Source organism: Rattus norvegicus, chromosome 18, assembly GCF_021556685.1.
Source record: "Rattus norvegicus strain SHRSP/BbbUtx chromosome 18, alternate assembly SHRSP_T2T, whole genome shotgun sequence".
In the NCBI taxonomy this organism is placed as follows: domain Eukaryota; kingdom Metazoa; phylum Chordata; class Mammalia; order Rodentia; family Muridae; genus Rattus; species Rattus norvegicus.
The window spans coordinates 84,241,824-84,269,262 of NC_141551.1; the positions used below are offsets into that span (position 1 = coordinate 84,241,824).

The window sequence follows — 27,439 nt, forward strand, 5'->3', positions numbered from 1 at the left end:
CTTCTTAATTGCTAATTAATGTAGGAGAGCCTAGCACACTGTGGGCAATGCTGTCATGTGGGCCTGGGCTGAATAAGAAAATTACCCAGACTAATCAGAGGAAGTTACCCAGTCAGAGGAAGAAATTACCCAGTCAGACTAGTCAGAGGAAGAAATTACCCAGTCAGACTAGTCAGAGGAAGAAATTACCCAGCCAGACTAGTCAGAGGAAGAAGCTGGTAGCAGAGTTCCTTGTGGTCCGCACTTCATTTCCTGTCTCTACTTTCTTGCCTGAGTTCCTGGCTCCTTCTTCCCCCAAGCTGGTTTGGGCAGTGATTTATTATAGCAAAAGAAAGCAAATAGGGTTGGTGTTTTGTTCTTCACTGTTTGTATTTTCATTTGGTAGATAATTTCAGAAGTACACAGTAGCCTCAGGAATGCTGTATTATGGCATAATATTTAGAAGATCTATAAACTGCCAAAGTTTGGTTCTTATTGTTTTGCTGCCAGAGATCCATTACACAAGAATTTTACCACTGAGATGCATCTTTAGTCCTTAGTGTATCGGCATGTAATTGCAAATTGTAAATCCTTTGACATTTCATTGTAGCATAATTCTGTTGTCACTTAGATCTTTTATTTTGAAATCATCTGATAAACATTTTTCTTGAAAGAGTGACATCTCTTTTGTTAATGTCTACTAGTAATATCTTTTCTCTTTATTTACCATTTTGATTATCTTGCTAAGGAAGTATTATAACTTGTTAGTCATTAAAATATATGTTGCTTTAAAGGTAACTCATTGCTTTTAGGATAACTTGAGTATTGTTTTGTAAGTGATAGGGATCAAACCCAGGGCCTTGCATGTGCTGGTATGTTCTTTCTACTGAACTGTGTCCCCAGTCCATGTGATGACTTGTAGTTACTGAGTTTTCTTTGTTACTGTGATTTTGTCTGTCTATATTTAATTAAGATTTGTTTTGGCTGTTAGGGAATGGCTGATAAAATTCTTAGGAATAGAAGCCAAATCATAAAAACACAACTAAAATAGAGACAATGCAGATATTTACATAATAAATATTTGTGCATAATATTTACTTGATGCTATAATGAATATTCAAGATAATTAACTTGTTAAGGGAAGAGAGTTATTTTACTTAGAGTGTTGGAACTTACAGTGTAATACTAAGTGGACTCAGTGGCTTTGGATTTCAGGTAGATATGTGTGATATCAGAGGTGGTCTATGTATGAGGTCAGTCTGTATGCCTCATAGCTACTTCAGTCCTCTTCAGATGAGAGACTCTTCTTCCTGATAGCTTCACCCTGGATGCCAAGCCTTTAACATTTAGACTTTGGAGGTCATTAGGCTTTTAACTATAATAGTATTATGTATGCAAATACTTACGGTGTTATCTTTTTAATGATACATGTATCTTGAAAATATAAATAAATGATATATAATAGCTATGTTTCAAGCCCTTCAATTCGTGATAGTAGTTTTTGTTTATTTGTTTTATGTTTTTGAGATAGATTCCTATATATCTCAGGCTGGCATCCAATTTGCTGTGTAGCCAAAGATGATCTTGAACTTCTGATCCTCTTGCCTCCACTTCCAAATGCTGTGATCACAGGCATGATCCACCTTGCCAAGGCACTAAATGGAGAGCTTCCTGTATGCTGAGCAATAATACAACCAACTGAATCACTCCCTACCTTCTGATGAAGCTTTTCCTCACTTCATTTTTCTTTACAGTTATACTCCTTCATAGTATTTTACTTTTCTATTTTATTTACTTGTTTTTACACTCCAGATTTTATTCCCCTCTGGTCCACCCTCTGGCTGTTCCACATCCCATATCTCCTTCTGCCCATATCCTCCACTCCCCCTTCACTTCCACTACCCCCCACCAACTGTCCTACCCTCCACGCCCATCTCCACAAGGATGTACCCCCCACTCCCACCCCTACCCCACCAGACCTCTAAACTTCCTGGGGCCTCCAGTCTCTTGAGGGTTAGGTGCATCTTCTCTGACTGATTCCAGACCCGGGGGTCCTCTTCTGTATATGTGTTGGGGGCCTCATCTCATCTGGTGTATGCTCTCTGGTTGGTGATCCAGTGGCAGAGAGATCTTGGGTTCTAGGTTAATTGAGACTGCTGGTCCTTCTATAGGGTTAGTCTCCTCCTCAGCTTCCTCCAGCTTTCCTCTAATTCAACCAGAGGGGTCAGCAGCGTCTGTTCTTTGGTTGGGTGTACATATCTGCATCTGACTCTTTCGGCTGCTTGTTGGGTCTTTTGGACGGCAGTCATGATAGGTCCTCTTTTGTCAGTGCCCCATAGCTTCAGTGATGGTGTCAGGTCTTAGGGCCTCTCCTTGAGCTGGATCCCACTTTGGGTCTGTTGCTGGACCTTCTTTTCCACAGGCTCTTCTCCATTTCTATTCCTGCATTTCTTTCAGACAGGAAGAATTATTGGTCAGAGTTTTGACTGTGGGATAGCAACTATATTCCTCACTTGATGTCCCGTCTTTCTACTGGAGGTGGGCTCTACAAGTTCCCTCTTTCCACTGTAGGGCATTTCATGTAGGGTCCCCCCACTTTGATTTCTGAGAGTCTCTCACTTCCCAGATCTCTGGTACATTTTGGAGGGTCCTCCCAACCTCCTTCCAAGGTCACCTTTCTTTCTGCTGACCTTCAGGGCTTCAGTTGTTTTCACCCATCCAATACCAGATCCCCCCACCTCCATCCCTTTGCAAAACACATGATGTCCTCGTTCATAAGAGCCGAGTAATATTCCATTATGTAAATGAACCACATTTTCTATATCCATTCTTCTGTCATGGGACATCTGGGTTGTTTCCAGCTTCTGGCTATCACAAATAAGGCCACTATGAACATAGTGGAAGACGTACCCCTGCGGCATGGTAGGGCATCTTTTGGGTATATTCCCAAGAGTGGTATTTTTGGGTCTTTAGGCAGGTCTAGTTCCAATTTTCTGAGGAACCTCCAAATTGATTTCCAGAGTGGTTGTACCAGTTTGCAATCCCACCAGCAATGGAGGAGTGTTTCTCCTTCTCTACATCCTCACCAGCATCTGTTGTCACCTGAGGTTTTGATCTTAGTCATTCTGACTGGTGTAAGGTGGAATCTCAGTATTGTTTTGTGTTTGCATTTTCCTGATCACTAAGGATTTTGAACATTTCTTTATGTGCTTCTCAGCCATTGGAGATTCCTCTGTTTTGAATTCTCTGTTTAGTTCTGTACCCCATTGTTTGATTGGGTTGTTTGTTTTTTGGTGGTTAGCTTCTTGAGTTCTTTATATATTTTGGATATTAGCCCTCTATTGGATGTGGGGTTAGTGGAGATTTTTTCCCCCAATCTGTAGGATGCTGATTTGTCTTACTATGTCCTTTGCCTTACAGAAGCTTTCCAGTTTCCCGAGGTCCCATTTATCAAATCTTAGAGCATGAGCCATTGGAGTTCTGTTTAGGAAATTTCCCCTTTTCCAATACTTTTTTTAAAAAGTAGATTTGTTTTCTTCTCATATTGAAGAGTTTCAGCACGTGATTTTATCCTTAGAAATGTGAGGAATAGATTATCAGTTGTGTCTTAAATTAACTCAAAGACTCTTGGCCAGAACATTTATCTGAGAAAGTTCAGTCATTCACTTTTTACTTTTGGCTGCTGATCATTTGTGACTCAAAGATTTATTTATTTTTAATCTGTAAAGGTTAAATCTGTTATATAAGTACCAATTGGTACATAAGAAATGCTAGGTCATCAGTGCTTGAAATTATACGTAATTTACTTATAAATAAATACCTCCTTGGTAAAAGCTATTTTCTTCAGTGTTAAAAGCAAAAAACTGAAATTTGTGTTCCAACTTTGACAAACATTAAGATAAAAAAATAGAATGTTACGGCATTAAATAACACAATATATTGTTATCAATTTAGAAATAAAGTACTTGAGGATATATAATCATATTACTAGATAGTTCTAAATAGTTAAGTCATATCTAATATTCTGTAACTCAGTTTTGTTAAGCTAACATAATGAATCTTCCCCTAGAAGTGACTACTTTTATTCATTTGAAGTAAAAAGAAAAAAAAATATTGTTGTTAAAGTAGAAATGTATTGATAAACAATTACCACATTTTATTTTCCTAGAGTACCCCATTCTACTTTGCATATGAAATCAGGTTTCCATTTTTTTCTGTACACATGGCCATTAGGTCTAGGAGCTGGGAGCCTGGCCTTTCTTTAGAAAACTCCCAGCTCCTCTTGTCCTTTGTTTTGTTTCATTTCTCTCTCTCTGTCTCTGTTGTCATTGTAGCTCACTGAGAAGCAGTCTCATGACTCAAAGCTTCTAAGTTTCCAAGCACCTAGCACTGAGTGGCCAGTGTTCTTAGTCTGCACGTTTTCCATTGTCGTGCTTATGTGTCCTGTGTTGGAAGTGAGACTTCCAATGTGTGCTGTCATTGTTCTGCTGTACTGTCTGATGGCAGCTGAGAGCACGTCAGTATATCTAGAATACATTTTGGCCTATATTATCATGACTTGGCAAGTCAGTTTCTCTATATGTTATTTAATTTTTTTAATATGTTATATTTACCTTTCAATATAAAAGATACAGTGTTCTGGTTATGTGGTAAGTTACATGGATATTTATAATGGTAAAATATTTCTTCTTTAAACGGCCTTACTACTTGAGAAGAAAGTTGACATGTTTGATAATTTTTTTAGCTAGATGGCTTCTGTTTTATTATTTAATAAACATTTGGGTCATCAATTTGAGAATATTTCTATTAAATTACTTCTTCTACCCCATTATATTTGCCATTGTATTCAGCAAATATTAATCTTGGTACACATTTGAAGCAAGGTCACATGAGTCTGTGCTCCAATTTGGAGAATTAGGTAGTGGAAACTGGGAGGAATTTATAGCCCTCTAAGCTTTTGTGTTTTATTGTTTTTGTTATTCTTAGTAAGGATTTCTCACTATATGCTCAAGAACTGGCAGCCTCCCTGTGTAACATTAATGTACCCGTTCTTTTGCACTTTCTGTTATCTCTAGATGTTGGCTGTTTTTTTGCTGTGAGGAGTAAATTTTTGTGTTGGTTTGTAAATGACAGTATTTGTTCTCAATGAGATTTGTGTATATTTACATGCAGAATTGATTGTTTTGTTTAGTTTTGTCTTGTTTGAATGCTTTCAGAAAGAGAAACTGCTCCAAGTGTTGGGGTCCCTTGGAGAAACTATGTGCTACCGAAAGACCAGTTTTAGCTTGGAGCAAGCAGAGGCTATACTAGTGCACCACAGGATGGCCTTTGTCAGCATCTCACTGTTCACCGTTCGACTGTTACAAATTCTTCTCCCTGTTGAAAAGGTAAGAGAGAGAAGGCTGGATGCTTATAATTTACTGAAAAATGTAAGTAAATGGCTATTTAATGGTGTAAAGGTGTGTTCTACTTTAGAATGTTTTCAAAATATGTGTGGCATAGCACTGTATCCTGTAAGCCTTGACCTTGGAAACCTGACTAGGATGATGAGAGCGAAGAAAGGACAGACACATAGAATGATGTATAGAAAAGCTGGAGGTCAGTTGGGCCATTTGCTGTGATGGTGACACACCATCACTGCAGCAACCAAGACTAAGTGTGTTTATTTTATACACTTCTGTCAAGGAGGTGTGTTTACTGTATATAGCTGAACAAGCAGGTAGGTTTAGCTAAACGTGGTTGGAAGTCTCTGTCCTAGTTATTGTTCTATAGTTGTGAAGAGACGTCATATCCATGGTAGCTTAAATAAGAAAGCATTTCCATGACCATCATGGTAGAGAGCATGGCAGCAGGGAGGCATGGCAGTGGAGAAGTAGCTGAGAGCTTATATCTGATCCACCAGCAGCAGGCAGAGAGACAGAGACAGAAAGAGACAGAGACAGAGAGATAGACTGAACTAGGCTTGCCATGGCATTTTCAAACCTTGCACCTCACCCCCAGTGACACACTTCCTTCTACACAGCCAAACCTTCTTCTAGTCTTTCCTGAATAGTCCACCAACCTGGAACCACACATTTAAGTATATTAGCTTATGGGGACCATTCTCATTCCTATCCCTATAGTCTCTATAGGGGGGCAATCTCAGGTTGTAATCATATTGGAAGAGGAAAACTGCTTGATAATTTCTGCATATACTGCACATGGATCAGAGGAAGGCTTTGCAAATTCTCTTTGAGTATCCCTGGAGAAAGATTTATGGTGGAGGCACTGGGGTCCTAGACATGGCTCTGCCCCTATCAATAAATAATACACACTCACTCAGGAAATTATCTGCTCCTCACACATCTGCCCAAGGCTTCCTCCATTCTTCACGATTCCCTCTTTTTTTTTTGTGTGTCTTAAATGCTTCTGATGCAGCTTGACTTCTGGTTCAGTGGCAGTTCTGGGTGATCTCAAACCAGGTCTCTGGTCTGGGTGATTTGTTATCCTGCTTAAAAACTAGAATTAATTTGAAAACCAATTAGATCCTTCCCTTTCAGCAGGTCTTGTCTCAGGGCTGCTTGTAAGAGCCATACTACTAATAGCTACAGCTGGCCTTGTCTACCAAAAGAAAAGACTAGAGCTGTTTTCTGAGGTGGTCCCCAGCTGGGAGGCATATGCCTCCTTTGAGCCTAGCCTTGAAGACAAGGGCTTGGTAGTGTAGAGTGGGGAAGAGCCTGGCTGGGTTGTCCTGTATTAGCTCAAGGTCAAGAGCAGCTTGCTGTTGCCAGAGATCAAGCCTGAGCACAAGAGAGCCCACTACCCCTGACTACTTCTACACCTGGGAAAGGAAGTCCTAGACATAGATCTGGGTAGGTTATTACGCTGGACGCTCAGGAACTATTTCAGTGTGGGAAGATCGGTAGCGACTATAAAGTATCCCACTACGCCAAACCCAAACTCTTAGAACTCTGAAATCCCTAAAGAATCCTGATAGTTTGTAAGATGAATATAATCCATTTGGACAGCCTCTTCATAAGGAGAACATTGCAGCAAAATCTCCTTTAGAGTACTAAAGTACAACTTTAAAGTACAAGCAAAACTGCCTCGGTCTTGGTTCTCTGTCTTGCTTGTCCCATGTTTTAAACCTAGAACTTAGACATGCACTTCTTTCTGTCCCTCTACCACCCCCATTCCCTTCCTCTTCCTCTTTCTTTGTATTCTTCTCTCAGACCTACACAACTCCATCCTGGAAACCTGTTGGGGTGGCAAAGAAATACAGATAGGACAGACACATGTACAGAGAAGCTGGGATTGGGTGGGCTGTGCACTGTGATGGAGACACTGACCCCGAGAGCCACCTGGAAACTCAATGTGAGGAGGCCTGTTGATTGAACATAGCTGAGCAAGGAAGGTTGTTTAGCTAGTCTGAGTGCGGGGTGCGGGGGGTAGGGAAGCCTTAGCCTGTAGTCTGAGAGGAAGCTGTATTTGCTATTTTCTGCATAATAGCCAATCTTTCCTAAATATGCATACTTGGATCTGAGCAAGGTTTTACCAGTTCTCTAAGCCTGACTTGATAAGACTGCCATTCCCATGGGTCTGAGACACGGAGGTCTTTGACATGGCTGTGCCCCTGTCAATAACACACATTCGTTCAGGACTTCATCCTCTCATTTACTCATGACTTCCTCTGTTCCCCACAATGTAGTGATTTTAAGAGAGTTGTAGAAAATGACTAGCACCTCGAACAATTTTGGCAAATCATTTGGTAGAAAGGGATTTTTACTTTTGCATATGTTAAACACATTTGGGCTTTCTACACTCATGTATATTCCTTCATTTGTTTACCTAATCAATATTTAATTCATTAGTAGTAGTTGACTAGTCGTATTAGAAACTGGATGTAGAACTGAGTTAGAATTTGTCTCACAGAACTTAATCTTGTCTAAAGCTTGCTATTATCTAATATATGCATTTATATTCTTGACTTGCCTGATTTCATTAAAAAAGAACATTTATTTGTTTTATATGTGTTTTATCTGTTTGTGTATATGAGCACCATGTGTGTGTGTGTGTGTGTGTGTGTGTGTGTGTGTGTGTATGTATGTGTCTTGTGCCCATGGAGGTCAGCAGAGGATATCAGATCCCCTGAAATAGGAGTTACAGATAGTTATGAGCTGCCATGCAGGTACTAGGAATTGAACCGTGAACATCTGTAAGAACAAGTGCTCTTGTCCAGTGAACCATGTTTTCAGCTCCTGCTTTCATTTCTTTAATAAGTTTGGGGTTACATGAAGGGTAGTGGTCATGTCTTTGTAATTCCTTTTACCTTATTATTTTTACTTCTATTAAGCATGCAGCAAGCCTTATAAATACCTCACATATATAGATACAGACATACACATATGTATACCTATATAATTGATAGACCTTTTAATTGAATGGATGTCATTACATATACACCCATGTTCTCATCTCTGCAAACGAGGAGCATAGCTCTCGATGCTTATCATTCCTGGCAAGGTTTTCTACTGCTTCTTTACAGATAGGTAGAGTTTGTTACTTAGCCCATTTCCCAAATTCCTTGGCATATGTAAAACATAGTTTTCAGCCTTTCAGAAATTATATCCTGGTTAGCATTTGCTAAGTGTCATCTATTTTCTCTGGCATGACATTTCAGAACAGGTAAGCAGTGCCTTAGCATCCAGGTGTTGATTAAGTTGGTTTCTTAGTATTGTTTCTCATGATTATCCTAACGAAAGGCTTTTCTCTTTATTTATTAAACAGTGCAAGAAACAATATGAGAAAGGAATAAGAATTTATTACAAGAGAGTAAGTTACTGACCCTGAATAGCACTTAGCAACAAACAGTTGTTATCAATAAACACAGCTTATTTTTAATATTTATAGTGAATATTCATTTTAAGGTTTCATTTTCACATATTTGCTTTCCTCAAATGATTATTATAGTGCCCATATGTGCGCGCGTGCGCGCGCGCACGCACACACACACACACACACACACACACACACACACACACACACACAATTCTGGGTCAGGAGCATGCAAAAGTATGTAACTTAAGACTGAACATTTAGCTTACCTTGTACAAGCTAATTGCGTGCAAAGTGCAATGCATAGTAATGTTGATTATACTTGTTCAAGGCAGGTTAAACTTAAACAGAATTACCCTTAGTTATTAACTATTTTTAGTTTTGTTTCTATAATTTTGTGGAGAATATAGTCTCAATTCTATTTTCTTTTGATGTTTAAGATCTGCAATATACTGCCAGGACATTTTGGAAAAAACAAAGTTTTAATTTTAAAACATACATTTTACATTGTAAAAAATTAAAATGTAGAATCCTAAGACTGACCTGGTTATATTTGCTTCAATTAGCGAAGTTCTTTAAAATGGCATCTTAACAGAAATGCTCTTCCATTGCGCCTCATTTCTCCATTGTGTAGAAATGTGAGGTTTTGCTGCCCTCTGCCTGTGAGGAGTCACCAACAATTGGAAGGCAATTTGAGCCATGTTCACAGTACTTTTCCTTTGAAATTGATATTTTTTGATTGAAAATAATTTTGTAGAGTATTCATATTTGGTTAAAATGTTAGCAATCTCATGAAAAATACTTTTGATTGGGATTGAACTGATTGGGAAATAAAATGAAGGTTGTTTTACTTGAGTAAATATTTAGGAGGTATGGGGGAAGAATTGAAAATACTAGCCTGAACCAGAAGAAGCAGAACCCAAGATCCAAGTGTATTTTAGGAATATACTTTTATGCTTCTTAGCTTGCAAGCAGAAGTAAAAGTGAGGAGGACTTCATACCCAAGTCTTCTGGCTTTTGGTGATGTATGTCAGGTGTCTTGGTACTGACTGAATGATTCAGACTAGTACATTTTGAAGTATAGTGTATAAACAGATCTCCTAGAGATCTTGATAATCTTATTTTCCATATTCTGATTCATCAGGGTAGGGCCCAAGGGGATGGATTTCCTGTCCTTGATACCCTCTATTGTTGGAGACAAAGGGCCTTGTGTTTGCTAGGCAAGCACTCTACTACTGAGCTAAATCCCTAACCCAGAGGTTTCCTTTCTATCAAACTCTTAGATAATACTGCACCATGCAAGAATTAAATTTAGGATATTAGCATAGTGTTTTGAGTTGTTGATATAACAGAGTTTCAGATACAAATATGCAGAGTGAAAATGTCAAATTCCTCCTTGAGGGGAAAGGGGAAAGGAAGAAAATGAATATTTATCAAGTACTATGTACTCTGTTCTTTGCTTAATGCTTAATTCAAACCCAGTTATTATTTTTCTCACTAGATTTAGGCATTGTTCTTTCAAACTAATGAAGGGACCTTTTCATCCTATTTTGTCACCACTTAGAAACTAGGCCATAAACCATTTGCTCCAGCAGCAGACCCCTAAGTCCAGTAACAAGACAATAAAATCCCACACTTGAGGAACAGCCTAAAGATACCCACATGAATGGGAAATAATCTTAGGATAGGCCATCTGTGCTGGGCAGCACATCCTGTGGTTAATCATTTATGACGCAGCCCATCTGGGTCATCCCAGTACACATCAATGAGGTCTTAGATTACCTTATCCTAACAATATAGTAATAATAAAATGTTTGTCTACTTTAAGTCTAAGTCAATGCCTGTCTGAGTAGTTCTGAGGCTGGAAACGGCAGTTTCCAGTAGCATCTCATAGTAGAACGGGTTGCGTGGGGGAACTGTTCAGCTCTTAGTTGAAGTCTTGGGGGAAAAAAAGGGGAGGGTGACATGTCTCTGCTCTTAGTTCTCAGCACTTGTATGTCTTCCAGAGTGTATGATCACATGGTAAAAAAAAAACACTACAAGTTTGCACATAAATTTAGGTCATAAATCAAATGAAAGGTTTACAACAGAGGATGTCTTTATGTTTATCTACTAAGAGTAATTATCTGGCTAAACATTCATCATTTGTTATTAGCTCTACAGGTTCATGGAGAGTTAAAAACCATAACTGTGTTATCCTTGAAGTTTTGTATAGGTAAACCTACTCAAATATATATATATATATATATATATATATATGTGTGTGTGTGTGTGTGTGTGTGTGTATGTATGTGTGTGTGTGTGTGTATATATATATATATATATATATATATATGTTTATTTATTTATTTATTTTTTTCCTGTCCTTGCACCTATAGTAAATCCTTAGTTCCCTTTTTATGACCTTTGGTTAATGGTTCTTACAACCTTTTGGAATGCGCTGTAATTTTTAGATATCTCAGAAGTATTTAGTATTTTGCTATCTCAGAAGTAATTAACTAGGGACACTTGAAGACTGGAAGAATTCTCATTGCAGTTTTGACATCAGAAATGATTTAATAGAGAAGTCCCATTATAAAAGAGACCTGAGTGTCTTTGAAGTGGTGGGGACCCATGAGTGCTGGTTGCTTCTGCAGATTAAATGCTCTTTGGTCTTGCATACTATTTGAGTCTGGGGGCTTCCTTCAGTGATTTTGAACCCTGACACTAAAATGTAGTTACCATGGAGTTAGAGCCTCTGGGTTATATTATTTCAGTACAGTGCGTCCAAGTCACAAGTTCTCCCTTACTTGTTTTTCTTTAGCTTTCTTAGTCTTTCAAATGTAGAAGACTGACCTTGTGAAATACTCCCTTTATGTGACCTTTAAATGTGATTTACTTGTTTATGATTCCAGGACTTATGCTTACAGGCAAGACATTCACATGTTTCTTATCATTTATATGTTCTATATCTCTAGTGTTCCATTTCAGTACCATCACTTGGATAGTGGTGTTTCTAACTCCCTACATCAGACCTAATCCTTTGCTTCATAAGTGTTTTCTCCCCGTAGACTTTGTTATTTCAGTATCTTCATTTCCTACATGTTACTTTTTTAGGTGAAAGGTTCTAGTCCTTAAGTATTGTTTCTCCAGCTTGAATTACCTGAGTTGAACCCAATGTCCTGTTTGGTCTGTGCTATTGCAGTAAACGATTCACTGGTCTGTCTCTTTTTATCTTTGTTTTACTCTGTATTCTCTGCAGACTAGTCAGATGAATACTTGCATCCTGTCAAGGGCCTCAATCTGTGAGCAAATCCTTAAGAAAGATCAAAGCCTTAATTAATCTGGTTCTTCTTTCTCTATTTCCATCCCTCAGCACTATCTATAATGGCCTATTTAGAGCTCTCTCGCTCTCTCTCTCTCTCTCTCTCTCTCTCTCTCTCTCTTTACCGCTTTCCTCCCAGATATCTATGCTTCCTGATGGGTCCAGGTTGCTAAGGACGAGCCTCAGCACGGAGAGGGTCTCTGAGAGAAGGATTGTCTAGGAACAGCAAAAAGAATGACTCAAAGTCAAACTGTGTGTCCAAGCTTGTGGCCTATTGTCTGCTGAGGTGGCTTTTCAGACTGTTCCCCGCCCCTCGTGTTCTGTTCAGCTCTAGACAGTTTTTTCTTGGTATTCTAAAAACTCTAATAGTAAAAATTCTAAAAGCTGTATGGATAGCTCATGACTTTTCTGACCAAAGTCAGAAAATCTGCTATAAAAAAATTATTGGATCTTCTAACCAAGTCAGAAATCCTTTTAGGCAACAATCCTTGAAGAGCTAGCTGTGTTGCTCTCCAGAAATCTTCAGACAACTCTGTTTTTGCTAGGGAAAAAAAATGTAAAAAAGAACTGCTATCTCTTTTTGCTAGCTCATCTACTGCAGACCAAACATCCAGTTTTTAATTTACATATCAATTCAGTTATTTATTCCAGGTTTCTTTTGCTTATCTTATGAATCAGTATCCTGTGACCCTAGCCATTTGATTCTTAAGAGACAGCAGGCATACATTTTTTCCCTTAATATTGTGAAAGAATTCAGAAATCTGTCTGCCTCTGTTTAGCACAGATGAGAAGGTGGTTGGGTGGGACCCTGCTATGAAATTACCATTTCTACCACACCTGGCTTTGTCCTAGGCTGATGTTGACTCAGGAATCTGCCTGCCTTTGTATCTTTCTGACAAGCTGGCTCATACTGTAGCTGCCTTTGTTCGTTTAGATTCATGAAGGCCCTCATAATTCATATTGTGACCTTATATTTTACATAGTTGAGAAATTATATATATTTTCGAACTCATGTATTTAGAGCTCTTTCCCATAGCCTTTAAGGGCTGTCCTGAAGGTCCCAGCATTTATCATTTTGGTGAAACATCTTCACCTCCTGGACTTGTGCTGTTTCTGATTCTCATGGAATAATTAACATTAACAGGGAAGACATTCCTTGGAGGAATGTGAAAATATGTACATTATTATACAAACAAGCCTTATGCCCACAGTAGCCATCTGCACTTGTGGAAGCTTACAGCAGGCCCTGTCAGGGGCAGGAGCCATGTCATCATGTCACCCTGTCCCTACCTGGGCTGCGCTAGGGCAGGAGCATCGGGGAAGAGTTGTCTCTCTCAGAGTGGCCTGTGGACATGTCTGACAGGCGTTTTTTGATAGATGATTGTTGTGGGAGAACCCAGTACAAAGTGGACCATGTTATCTTTGGGTAGGTGGTCCAGAGGTGTATAGGAAGGAACTGAGCAAGCCACAGAAATCGAGCTATTAAGTAAGATTTCTCGTTGGTTTCTGCTTCAGTTCCTGCCTTCAGGTTCTTGCCTTGAATTCCTACCTGGGTTTTCTTTGATGATTGTCTGTAACTGGTAAGCCAAATAAACCCTGTCTTCCCTAAATTGGATTTGGTCATGGTGTTTATCACAGCAATAGAATGCAAACTAGGAAACTCTGATGTCGTCTGCCAGAGATGCTATACTGCTTTAAAGTTAGTAGCATTTCCCTTATCTAGTCCATATAGCATTTCTCTAGCTTTCCCATCCTGATTTAAAAATTTTATTAGTACTTGTAGCCACATTTGCCATCATGTGAATGTATTATTTACTCTCTGTCTTCTTCAGTGGAATGTCAGCTTCTGGAGGGCAGAGATTTTGATTTGCTTCTGCTGTGTCCTCAGTCTCTGGTACAGTGCCTAGCTTATACAGCTGCAGAGGGGAGGCTCAATTACTATTTTTTGAGTGATTTGTAGGTGAGCAGATATATATTTTTTCTCTCCTCCTTTTTTTAGTAAGAGTGTTACTAACAAAGCAATGAGGTTCTTGTGACTTACTAATAGCTGTTCTCTTATGTGTCTAAGTTTTTCAGTGGTTTTAACCTAAAGTTTGATTTCTTTATCTTTTGATATTCTCTTGGCAACTCTTTTAACGGCATTATTGCTTAACTGATTCAGCTCTTAATATTAGACTTTCAGGCAGATGATGATTATTGTTAAAATAGGATGCCAGTGAAATAAAGTTATGATTAAATTCAGTGATAAAGAAAATATTTCAGCCATACTATTGAGCTTGTTGAAAGATTTTTCTTTAACTTGGACTAAACTACATTTTATTTTTTAATTAATACTTAGAATCTTACCACAGAACTATAACCATTAGTTAAAATTAATTCTAGTTTTAGATCCATTGACTTTGATTATAAAATATATTGTAATTTAAAACAATAGAATAGGTCTGTCTTCTATAAGTTTTCTGAAATGATTTGAAATATTATGTTAAATTCCATCTTAAAAGGAGAGCACAAATCAATTTCTGCTCAAATAAATCAAGTTGGAATTGAATTAGTGCTGTACTGTTTTATGTGTAGTTATTAATGCCTGCACTGCTTGTATATGCTTGTATATGCTTGTATATGTCAGAGAAAATGTTTCTGTTCTCAGGAGCGTGTCGGCTTCATTCTGTACTTCATAGCAGAACTGTAAACAAGGGACCGCAGTTAGAGGGAGAGTAATTCTGGGTATTAGAGGGAAGTAACCGATCTCTCCAGCTGGGACAAAGGACTTAACATTTGGATTAATATTTGGACTTAACATTTTAGGCAGAGAGAAATTGCATTAAAAAAACATAGATGTACATGATATGTTGATATGTTGGGAAATATAATTTTCTTTTGAAAAAATATAGATTTTTGATAGAGAATTAATAAGATAGACTCAACTAATATTATAATATACACTTTGTTTCTAAAAAGATTTTTTAGAAAATACTTACTTAAATTTTTTTTTTTCCATCAAGGCTAGTGAGTTTTTGCCAGAGTCCATGTCAGCAGCATTATTTTTTGTCTCGTTGGACATGCCTATTTCTTTGGAATATCCAGAGATTCATGACACTGTTGTGGCTTATTTGGAACAGCTGGATTCTGAAAATTACAGCATTTATAAGCGAACTGCAGAGGCTGTTTATTCAATTGAATGTACCTGTAACTTCCTATCTGATGTGGGGAAAGAGGTAAAATATTTTGCAAATAATCTCTTAAATCTTTTTGGTGAAGTGTTTAGAATAGCTAACCTACAGTGTTCCAACTGATAGATGTACAATAAATTAATTGGTTGTTGATATGTGAGAAAAATGTGATACATTTGATTGGAGTGGTTTATAGTCTCTTTAAAATAAAGATGCAATTTGTACATAAGTAACACAGAGACATTAGGGTACTGAATAGTGTATTCTCAAAGAATTAGTGGTTTCAGAAAGCTATAACTATTTCGTTTTACACATAATAGCAAGTACCTGTTATCAGTGTCTCACAGTTTGAGAACTGAGTGATGACTGATTTAATCAGAATTATGAGAGTTGTGTTAATGCATACTTAAAGACTTGTAGATAAAATTTTGTTTTAATCTTTTATGACATTTACTACATATTTTCATGAAGAACCTGATATTTTTGCTGTTAATTACAGTCTTGAGTTATTATTTGTAAGATAGTGGGTATCTTGAGTTATAGCATCCTAGCAGTAATTATTAACATTTACCTCATTTAAATTTACTATTGAAGTATAACATATTATACTGAAAGGCTAGTGGATCCCAGAGATGGGTTCCAGAGATGGCATTGTCTTGAGTAGAGGTATGAGAATATCAAAATGGTCCCTGCAAAGTAAGCACACAATTCTAATTCCTTTTGAAGTATCTTGAACCTCATGTTTATAATTTATTTTTATATATTATGAATTTTTTCTTTTTATTTTTATGTTACCCTCTTTAACACATTGCCCCGTGCTGGGGATGGAAGCTCAGGCCTCTTACTTATTAGGTAAGCACTTCATTGCTGAAGCTGAACTAAGCCTCCAGCCCTTTTGCTTGCCTTTCTATTTGTTTTTATAAATTGATCAGATTTGATTTGAGTTTATTTTATAGTCCTGGTGGGCCTTATACTTGATCCCCTGCCTCAGCCACCTCAGTAGCTGGGATGAAGGCCTGAGCTACTTGGCCTGGCCAGTTTTTTTTGTCACTTCTTGATGCCACTGGTTTCCAGTTTATTCTTTTACAATTTTAATTAGCATCTTAAGTAGATTTATTATTTATTATTTTTGTGCATTCTTTAGTCTTTTGAGTGTGCATGTATAGATGCCTTCTTGTTTCCAGAGCTTGTCAGGATGGTAGGTAATAAAATGCATCAATCTTTTAGTCACAGAGGTCACAAGTGAGCAAGTGAGCAAAGGAAACCCAAATAAGGAACAATCTCAGATGACATTTCACTAGGATTTCCCCCACACTTTGCTTTCTAGGTTGGGATTTTTAGATTAATATGTCAGAAAGTGGACTTAAACAAATGTGAACAGGGTCTCTGAATGGTTTAATTTCCTGAAGGTACTTAGTTAACTATGAGAATTTTATTCTATGTGAATTTTATATTTCCTATCCCTTTTCTCTTTTATTGCAGGGAGAAAAGAATCTCCTAGAATTAGTGGAGCTGGCAGACCAAGCCTTGCGTAGCTTTTCCTATCATCAGCATTCCCCCCTCATAAAGGAAGTCATCTGCCTTTGTTCAAAGATGTAATATTTCCTTTTTAAATGTGACAGTGTTAATATAGGTGTGTGTGTGTGTGTGTGTGTGTGTGTGTGTGTATGTCTGTGTGTGCGCGTGTGTATGTGTGTGTGTGCGTGTGTGTGTGCATGTGTGTGTGTGTGCATGTGTGTGTGTATGTCTGTGTGTGCGCGTGTGTATGTGTGTGTGTGCATGTGTGTGTGTGTGTGCGTGTGTGTGTGCATGTGTGTGTGTGTGTGTGTGTGTGTGTGTGTGTGTGCCTGTGCGCGCGCACGTGCATGTGCATGTGCAGGCATCGGATGTGAGGCATGCATATACAAACTTAAGAGTAATATAAATGAGCATGGGTCTGTAAACTTTGGAGTAATATAAATGAGCATGGGTCTGTAAACTTTGGAGTAATATAAATGAGCATGGGTGTGTAAACTTTGGAGTAATATAAATGAACAAGGGTGGGTAAACTTAGGAAGAATATAAACGAAGCTGGGGGCTGGAGAGATGGATTGGTGGTTAAGAGCACTGCCTACTCTTCCAGAGGACCCAGGTTCAATTTCCAGCACCCACATGGCAGCATACAACCATCTGTAACTCCTCTTCCAGGGGATCTGACACCCTCATGCAGACATAGGCAGTCAAAATACCAGTGTACAAAAAATACAAATAATAAAAGAATATATAAATGAAACTGACCTTACACATTTTCTATTTTAATTTAAATTGCTTTATGGGTCACACTATTAAATTGTATTAGTTCATTAAGTGCATTAAGCTAGTTAACTGCTTTATTCAAGAATTAATTTCACAGTGTCATGCCCATAATGAAAATGAGTATTTCCTGGATCTGTGTGCATTTGTAGCCATCCTTGTCACCTACTCAACTCTTAGTTATTAATAGTCAGAGGTGCTGGTTCACACCTACAGGCCTAGCGCTCAGGACACAGAAGCAGGAGATTCACTTGTAGTTAAAAGTCGTCACTGCCTAGTAAGAACCAATCTCAAAAACACTAATGTCAACAGAAATAATTACTTATGTATGTTTGATTCCTTTTTATAAATTTTATAAAATTACTAATTTTCTTAAATGGATTTCTAGGAAGCATTATGCATTAGTTATTTTATTTCAAGATAGTGGACAGATTCCCACAATACATTCTATAATATGACAAACATCAGCTAACTTATGAGTTATTCACTTTTTTACTAATATGTATGTGTGGAATATGGCACATGCCATGACCTGTGGAGGCCGAAGGGCAGTTTTAGGAACTAGATTCACTCCTTCTGTAGGACCTAGGGGTTGAACTCAGGCCATCAGATTTGTGTTACAAACACCTCTATTCTCTAAGCCATTTCACTAAGCGCTCTACCAGTGAGCTAAATCCCCAACCCCCTCAAAGATTCTTTTTTAATAAAGATTTTATTTATTTATTTATTTTGCATGAGTTCTTACTGTGTAGCTTTGGCTAGCCTGTAACTTCTTATGTCCAGGGTGGGACTTAGTGATATACTTACCCCCGTTCTCTGAGTGCTGGACTTGAAGGCATGTGTCATCATGACTGGCTGCAAGTGTGAGTGCAAGGATGTTTTCTTTTTGTCTCTTTCTCTCTCTATTCCTTTAGAGAGAATTATTATTTTACCCAAGTTCATGCCAGTCTAGTTAATTAAAGAAAGATGTCACTCAAAGGAACTGGAGTAGGAGGGGGTCTTTCCCAACATGCTTTGTAATCCTTTGCTTAGTAACTTGCTGACCTCTGATGATTTAGCTGTTTTTCTTTTTTTTTCTTTTTACCAGCTGGAAATCTGCACAGGCTAGTCCACTACTCCAGGGAGAGAGCCAGAAGGTGTTTCTCCATATGCTGTCTCACCCATTGCCACAGGTGAAGGTGGAGACTTACCAGTGCTGCCTGGAGATTGTGAAGGTGGAGCTTTTCTTCTTCTGTTTTTGTGTTAATCCTAAGAACTGTATTCCAGAGTAGATGGTAGTCATTAGTCAGCTCTGGGAAGGTTGCATTTATAAATCTAACAACTCCTGTAAGTCTGTTTGGCTGTAACAAGTGTTTGTATTTTGCCATTCTTCTAATTAATAAAAATACCACAGTGACAGACATCTCAGCCAATCTTGCTGTTGGGGTGTCTTTCCATCCATGTTTTAGAATATATGTTTACTCGATACACATGTCTTTATAATACAATGTATTATTGTTTGTTTTGTGTGCCTAAAGTATATTTTCATACTATACATGTTTTTGTCAAATGTTTAGTTTATCTGAAGGATATGGGATCTACTTAGTTAATTCATCTTTACTGTTATAAGTTGAAATTTACTTCCTTTTGCTTAATGATTTCTTTAGGTTGAATCTCTTTTTTACCTAAACAAGAATTTTAATTCCGAGTGTTTGGATTTTTAATCCATGGTGCTCAGGTGGCACTGTGGTCACCTGAGATGATTTTTAAAGCTATAATTTGGGTAGTATTTAGGAGATGGGCATAGAAGGCTTGTAGAAGGAATTATTACATTTTTGGAGGAATAAATTAAAGCTCAGAGAATTGTGTGTGTTTTAAGGAAGTGACAGTAACATTAAGGCTGAAGCCTTAGCTCTCAAGAATTTAGAGCATTTTTTTTGTTGCATTAAGTTAGTAGTTAAAAGATAGTTTATATGCATATAAGTATGTGAGATTATATGTATATATTTTGACCTGTGAATTGTTACTAGTTCTAAGTAGAGAATAACTTGCAGTATGAAAGAAATTGAGCTTAGGTTTGTGACCCACTATTTCATGTGCTCCACCTATTGGGTCTATATCCTCTTAATATTTCTGATCACTTCTCTTCTCTCTCACATTAAATAGGTTCTAGGATAACATTTTCTCTTATAATTGAGAAAGGATTTAATGTTTCTTTTGTACGTTTCATCACATATTCTTCAATACACACACACACACTCCCTTCCCTCTCTCTCTCCTTCCTCTTTCTTTCCTTCCTTCCTTCTTCCCTTCTTCGTTTTTTTACTCCCTCCCTCCCTCTCTTCCTTTCTTCCTTCCTTTTTTTAATTTGAATTTTGTTTTTCTTTCTTAAGCCTCAGTAAATCAAGTCACAAATCAAGTCACATTAGGTTAACGTTTTAGAGTTTTAGATTTCTGGACGTTATGTTACTTTTTTTTTTTTTAAATTTCTGAAGACTTTGCACATTGATCATTATATAGTCCATATAGACTTGAACAGTTAGGTAGAAAAATCTTACTAGCTAAAAAAAGTTTTTAATGATGTAAAAACTAACAGTGGAAACAAATTATAAGCAGAAGAAAGAGGACTCTTAGAAAAATCTTTCACTAATTTCAAATATTTGTATTATTTTGCAGGAGTGTTTAGGTGTCCATAATGTCACTAAACCTGTGTCTTCACTGTGTAGTGGAATTCATTTTCTGCTTCATCCAAAAGTTCTCTATGAAATCTCTGCATTTGGTATTCAAGAATCCAAAAATGAGGTATAATATGTTTAAAAAAATGGGCAAAAGATTACTCTACCAAGTCAAAATGCTCTAATAAAATTGAATAGCTTGATGAAAAGCTATAAGGACATGTATATTTGGTGTATTAGTTCAGTTTTGATACTATTTATATAAAAAGATGTTAAAGAAAATGGGTGAATCAAAATACAGAATGCACTTGATCTCATAGAATCAGATGAACATTTTACTTACGATTATCTTTTAGATGTAGGGAGCTACAAAATAGTTGTTATTTCAGATTTTTTGATAAGGGTGAAGTAGTAGAAACTAGTAAGGGGGCAAACTCACTAATATCAGAATATAGATGATATATGGAGAGAGGAACACTTTAAGAAAGAGGAGTTGATTCTGCACCTTTTCAGATTTTATAAACATAGGTCTGTGAGAGGACCTAGTAGGACATCTCATATCATGTCTCCTGTTGAGCAGGTGAATGCTGCTGCCAAGGCTGTTCTCCTGTATCTGCTTCAAGGACGATTTATGATGACAGCTCTGACCTGGAACAAGTTTATCGAGTCTCTCTGTCCTGTCATTCCAGTGCTACAGGTACTCTACAATTCATTTTTTCTGATACCATTTATCTTTGGCTGGTTGTCAGTGATTTAAAAGAATGCAAACAGCAGAACTGTCACATTGTGAGAAAAATGAAATGGAGCTGTGAAGGCACCGGTGATAAGTGAGCAGGAAGTGTGTGGCTGTCTTGTTCCTGGCAGAAGGTTAAACAAGGATAGCAAATTTGCCCATGTACACTTACATACCTGGGTGGGAGGTCAGAAAGTATTGACTGTGAAAAATAGAATTCCATCTTTTATAAAGGCTTTGAGGCAAAGCCAGCAGTCTTTGTAAAACTGACATTGCATAATTAGCTTGCCTCATGAATTCTATTTGTGCATGTATTTAATTAGAATAATACTTTGATTAATGAGCTTGTAGGTACAAGACTTTCTTAAGCAGCCCCTTTTGGCATTGAAAGAATGAGGAAAGTTTAGGTTCCTACCTCCTTTGGATGGAAAGGTAGAGAGTGAGGACCCACACGCTTATTTATTTTAATTAATTTTATTTATGTGTACATGTGTGTTTGTGTGAGTGTATGATATATATGTATGGGTACATATGGAGACCAGAAAGAGGTGCCAGATCACTTGGAATTGGAGTGATAGTTATGAGTTGCCTGATATGGGCGCTGGGAACTGAACTTCAGTAAGAATTATTCATTACAGCTGAACCATATTGCAAGTCCCAGGTTTATTTGTTTGTTTGGTTGTAAATACATAACTATCTTTATCTTTAGAAACTGAACAACTGTCAAATTACTATATAAAATACTTTGTTTCCATGGTCAAAAGTTCACATTCAAAATGTAATTTCTTTGTATTTATTAAATAGGATCCTATTTAAGTGTGCTAATGTGTGATAAGATACTCTGTTCTGAAAAATCTCATTGGGGTTCAGGTGGTTTGCCTAAGAAAGAAATAATCTGCAGCTAAGCCACATGAAAGAAAGGATAAGAATGTAGGGGAACCTCTTGTCTAGTACCATGAAGAAAAGTGATTTTATTTATTTTTCCTGTTCACATTTTTTTTCCACTTTTATATTGTTGCTATAACAAGCATCATGACCAAAAGCAACGTAAGGGAGGGAAGGGTTTTTGACTTTCCCTTCCAGGTCCCAGCACATCATGAAGGGAAGACAGGGCATGTAGGGACTGTTGTGGTGTGGCTCATGCTCATGCTCAGCTGTGTAGGACTGGTACTACCCACAGTGGACTGGGCCCTCCTGCATCAGTTAATAATCAAGACAATCCCCACAGACATACCCACAGGCAAATGTAGTCTATGTGGTCCCTTGATTCAGGCTTTCTTCTCTGGTGACTCTAGGTTGTGTCAAGTTCACAGTTAAGCTTTTAGAATGTCTAAGAATGAGTTTCAGAAACATTCTTTATTCTCACTTTTATATTGTCTACATTGCATTGTATTATGTAGAAAAAAATAGCTTACTTCACTGGAGACTGACTACAGCTTCCTATGGACAATGGTTATATGTTCCCAATGGAAACATAGGTTTTAGTCCTTGAAGCTCACTGGTGTAGTTTTCCACATGGAGTTCCTATAGCACTCCTGCTTTGTTCTGTTTGGAGAGGGCTAAAGATCTGTCAAGTGTCTCAGGTATGGAGATGCTACTGCTCAGATCTTGGAAAACAGACATTTCAGCACATTTTTCTTAAAATATACTTTTAAATTTTATTTTACTTTTAATTTAGTTTTATTTCAGCTCCTAATCACATGTAGGCTATTTTCAAAAGAGGCTCTGTTCTTCAACTGACATGAAAGGATTAATGAACTGCATGACATGCCTGTATAATTACTATTATTTTCAAATTGAAAACTTAATATTAATAAAGCTGAATGGTAATTTCTCTTAAAAACAATTCTTAGGGCTATGCTGATACAGAAGACCCTTTAGGCAACTGCATTCTCCTTCTAAGCAAAGTGAGTTCTGAGACAGGAGAAGGCATTCTCCCCTGCACTACCCGGCTGAAGTCTGTGCTACGACTTTTGCTAGTGAAAAAACCTTCGTGAGTACAATGTAACCTTTTGAATAAAAATGATTAATGGAGCCATCCTAGGAGAATGTAGTAATTATATGAATCTGAAACAGAACTAAAGAACGGAATCAAGGTGGTTCCGTGTCATTACCCTGGAGAACCAATGCATGTGTAACAGTGAGCAGTGTGAAGTCCTTGGCTGCTTTCCTGAGTGCTTTAATCTCTCTTTGGTTTGTGCTGTTACTTGTGAAAGCTAAAAGGAGCCCTTTCCTTAGTAGCTATCATCTTTTTTTTTTCTTATTCAGTGACACATGAGTCGTCTCTGTTCCCTTCTGTAGTTAACGGTGGATATATTTCCCTTCATTGAGAAGAGGAAGAACTTTAAAGTCAAGTGGTGATGAAGAGTATTCAAGAATACTATTTTAAAATTTAACTATTTTAAAATTTTTAAATATTTTTATTTTATTTTATATGTATGGGTGCTTTGCCTGCACATATTTTCTATGTACCACATCTGTGCCTGGTGTTTGTTTGTCAGATCCCTTGGTACTGGAGTTAGGATGGTTGTGAGTCACCATGTGGAGTCTAGCAAGTGAACCCTAGTCTTCTATAAGAACAGCAAGTGCTCTTACCTGTTGAGCCATTTCTGTAGCCAGAGCAATCTTTAAAAAAAATTTCTCTTTATTATTTTTTAATGATGGGTATATACATGTACATATCTGTTTGTTGGTGCCTATGGAGTCCAGAGGTACTGGATTCCCTCAGAGCTTCAGTTAAAGGCAGTTGTGAAAGTGAACAAACGGAGTTCTCCTTTGGGACTGGCTTCTGTGAGTGTGCCATGGTCCCTGGAAAACACTAGTATTTATTGTTTTAGTACTGTACTCTTCTTTTTCCCTTAACCAGCACCTGCATTTGATGAGGAACATACAAATATATTTGTTATTCTCTTAGGTAGATTGTATTAGTTTTTCATTGTTTTTGTTCATGCTCTGACAGAATACCTAACAAAAGCAACTTGTTTTGCTTCATATCTTAAGGTTACAGTTTCAGTCTTTTATAGTGGGGGACGTATGTAAGGCATTGGGAACTTGGAGCAGCTGACCACATAAGTGTTCAGCAAACAGAAAGAGGAATGCTGGTGCTTAGCTCAATTTCTTTTTATCCAATCCATGTCCATAGTTCATGGGATGGTACCGTTCACAGTTAGGTTGTGGGCCTTCCCACTTTTTTTGGGCATACCTACATAAACATGCCAGAGTTGTTTCTGTGGTGATTCTGAATCTAGGTAAGTTGACAGTGAAGATTAGGAAACATCACAGGGTCCAAGACCTCTAGTAAGCAGACTCAACAGGATCCATGAACAAGGTCTGAACTCTATTAGAGTATGAGTAAAGAACTTAGCATATTTAACTTAGTCATTTTCTTCATTGGATTAGTTTCATATTATCCCACTTATAAACTCAGTGAAGTTGGGAACTCTGTCTACTGACTAATTTTCTATCATTACAGATTATATATCAGGATAGTTGAAAAAGTAGGTAAATATTAGGATAATTGGATTCTGGAGGCCAATACCAAACCTAAGAACATGTTAAGTTTATATACTAGAAAGGAAGACACAATAAACATGGTTTATTCTTCTCATCTCTGGTCTTATTGTGGTGTTTTGAAACTCTCCCTAAATCCCAGCTTCTGCATAGAAGCCTTAGAAGAAAGGAACAAGAAACAGCATTAGGTAAATTGAATGTATGCCCTTGCTTTATTTCCTTCTTCCTTTTTATCCCTTAGTTACTTTTCTATCAGGTGACAAGACACCATGACTGAGGCAATTTATTGGGATTCATGATTCCCAGTAGAGGTTAGAGACATGATGATTTTGGCCTTGAATCTGGCAGTAGACAGGCAGTTGTGGTCCCAAAGAAGCAGATGGGAACGTCTTTGTGATCCACAGCTATGAGACTGGGTAGGGTGAGGGGAATATGTCACTCCCAGTGACACGACTCCTCTACTAAGACCACACCTCCTAATCTTTCCCAAATAGTTCTACCTGTAACAGACCAAGTATTCATTAGTCTATGGGGGCCATTCTCATTTAAACTGCCACATTCTACTTGCTGGTCCCTGCATGCTTTGTGCCATATAAAAATGCATTTAGTCCAACTTCAAAAATCCTCAGATGTTTCCACCAAGTGTAGACCATGCATTCAAATATATGAGCCTATGAGTACCGGTCTTCAAACCACCACATCTTGTAGGTTTATTTTTAGACTGGCTTTATCATTGTGATGCCAGGACTACTCTCAACCTCCTGTGTTTAAGTGATCCTCCTGTTACATTCATGGGCAGTAGGGACCACAGATCTGACATGGAGATTAACCTCCTGTTTTCTTCAGTCTCAGTGAGTCTACCTAATTGTATTCTGAGTTTCTGATGGTATTTTATAAAATAATGTTGACTCCTTATGAAAATAGCTATATATGAATTTTTTGTAGAAATAGGAAAATATTAGTAATGGCAATATATATATATATGGGTAGTTATACTTTATTATGATAATTATGTATATTATTCTAAGCCTTTTTATAAAATTATAAAATTTTGACTTAAATACCTTCTGTTTTTAGGGTTCGCTCACTAGCATTAAAACTTTTAGCATTTCATCTTACCGGTGAAGAAGGAGCTGATACAAAGCGCCCATTCGTAGATGCTAGAGTTCTTTCCAGAGTTACTAATCTGTTTATTGTGAAAAAACCTATTGATCTTAAGTTGGATGACAGAAGAGAACTAGTTATTAAGGTAATTTCAACACTTGAGTTTATTACTATGTGGTAATTTGACACATTTATATAAGATGTATTTCCTGTGATGTTTTTTAGGATGTATGTGCATATGAAGGGAGATGGTTAATTTGGGGCTATTTCATGCAGTCTGTATTGATCTGACTTCTGGATGTGTTTGTTTACTGGGCAGGTATCACCTGAGTACCTGTTGTCTTCCAGGTATTATACCTTTAACTGAGTGTGTGTGTTGGAAATACAAGTTATTCATGGAGTGTCTGAAATGCACTACAATTGAATACAGTGAGAGGTTTTGTGATGAATTTTAATTTATCTTTCTAATTAAAAAACCCCTTATGTATGTATGCTTATGGCTACAATGCCCAGTTGAAGGCAGAAGAGGGCGCTGGATTTCTTGGAGCTGGATTTATAGATGGCTACTTGCTATGGATGCTGGAGTTCGAACTCCAGTCCTTTGGAAGAGTAGCATATGCTCTTAATCTCTGAATTATTTCTCCAGCCCTGTTTTTTTATTTTTTCAGTTAATTTCTTAAAATATATAAGATTTGTCTGTGTATGTTTGTGTTAGAGAGGAAAGGGCTTATTTAATCTTACAGATTAGTACATCATCTGGAAGCCAAGTCGGGAACTTAAAGCAGAAATCATGGATAAACATTGGTTACTAGTTAGCTCCTAGGGTCAGGTTCAGATATTTTTCTTCTACAGTTCAGACCCACCTTCCTAGAGATGTACCATTTACAGTGGCCTGGGTCCTCAAGCATCAATCAGCAATTAATAAAATGCTCCATAGACTTCCCTATAGACTAATCTGTTGGAAGAAATTCCTCAAATGAAGTTTCCTATTCCTAGTTGTGTCAAGTTGACAGCCGTTATTAACCATCACTGAATAGAATTTAGCAGAGGGTGCAAGAAAAAAATAATGTTGCTTTTTGTTCTGTTTATATTGCTGCCTTTGCTGTTTCAGACTCTGTCTTTGAAGTAAGCCAGTCTCTGCCTGTTAAAACTACTAGACTTGTGTCCAGGGCAGAGATAGTTAAAGAAGAGGGCTATGGGTGCTGGTGGTTTACAGGATTGAGAGAAAATCTTTCTGAGTCGTGCGTCTGAGTTGTTTGTTTCAGGTTTGTGTGGTATAACACATAACCGCTAGGAAACCTGGAAGTTTTTATTATATTCTCAAGTGCTAATAGATTAATGACCTATGTCCTTTAGCAATAATGTTCATTTAGAAGAGAAGCTTATTTGAACATTGTAGTTGCTTCTTTTTAAATTTCCCTATTAAGTAACACATCACTGTGGCAAAACATATAAATGTTTATATAAGTAAGTTGACTGCAAGCTTTGGTTTTTATGTCATGAACTGTAAAATTTTATTGGAATTGGAAACAGGTAAAAATGTCTATTTTTTGATTTCCAGTTGGAGACTGTTAAAAAGGTGTATGAAATCTTCACCTCAGATGATGTTGATCTTGTTTTAAGAAAGTCAGCAGCAGAACAACTAGCTGTGATAATGCAAGGTAATGAGGACTTTTGTTTTGTTTTGTTTTGTTTTGTTTTGTTTTGTTTGTTTTCCGACAGTGGTTGTTGCTGACCTAGGGTTTGAGATTGCTGCGTAGTCGTCTTGTTATTGGGTGGCTGTCACAGGCCAGCTGTGGCCTCTGACTTACTTTAACCTTGAAGATAAGAGTGCCTTTTTTTACGTTTGGAATTATTATAATCAAGTCTCAAGAATGTG

The 27,439-nt window shown here is 37.5% G+C and overlaps 1 protein-coding gene across 5 annotated transcripts in view; it reads left to right on the plus strand.

Annotated features, from left to right (window-relative positions):
- Positions 1-27,439, plus strand: part of Rttn (rotatin) — a 169,745-nt gene that overhangs the window by 25,488 nt on the left and 116,818 nt on the right. For all 5 annotated transcript variants that reach the window (XR_015642117.1, XR_015642118.1, NM_001170436.2 and 2 more), the window contains 9 exon segments: positions 5,196-5,366; positions 15,100-15,312; positions 16,750-16,862; positions 18,647-18,773; positions 20,215-20,340; positions 20,794-20,910; positions 22,800-22,939; positions 25,534-25,705; positions 27,122-27,221. Coding sequence is in view for 3 of the 5 variants with exons in the window: in NM_001170436.2 (NP_001163907.2) it covers positions 5,196-5,366; positions 15,100-15,312; positions 16,750-16,862; positions 18,647-18,773; positions 20,215-20,340; positions 20,794-20,910; positions 22,800-22,939; positions 25,534-25,705; positions 27,122-27,221 (1,279 nt within the window). In the remaining 2 variants the exon portion in view is untranslated.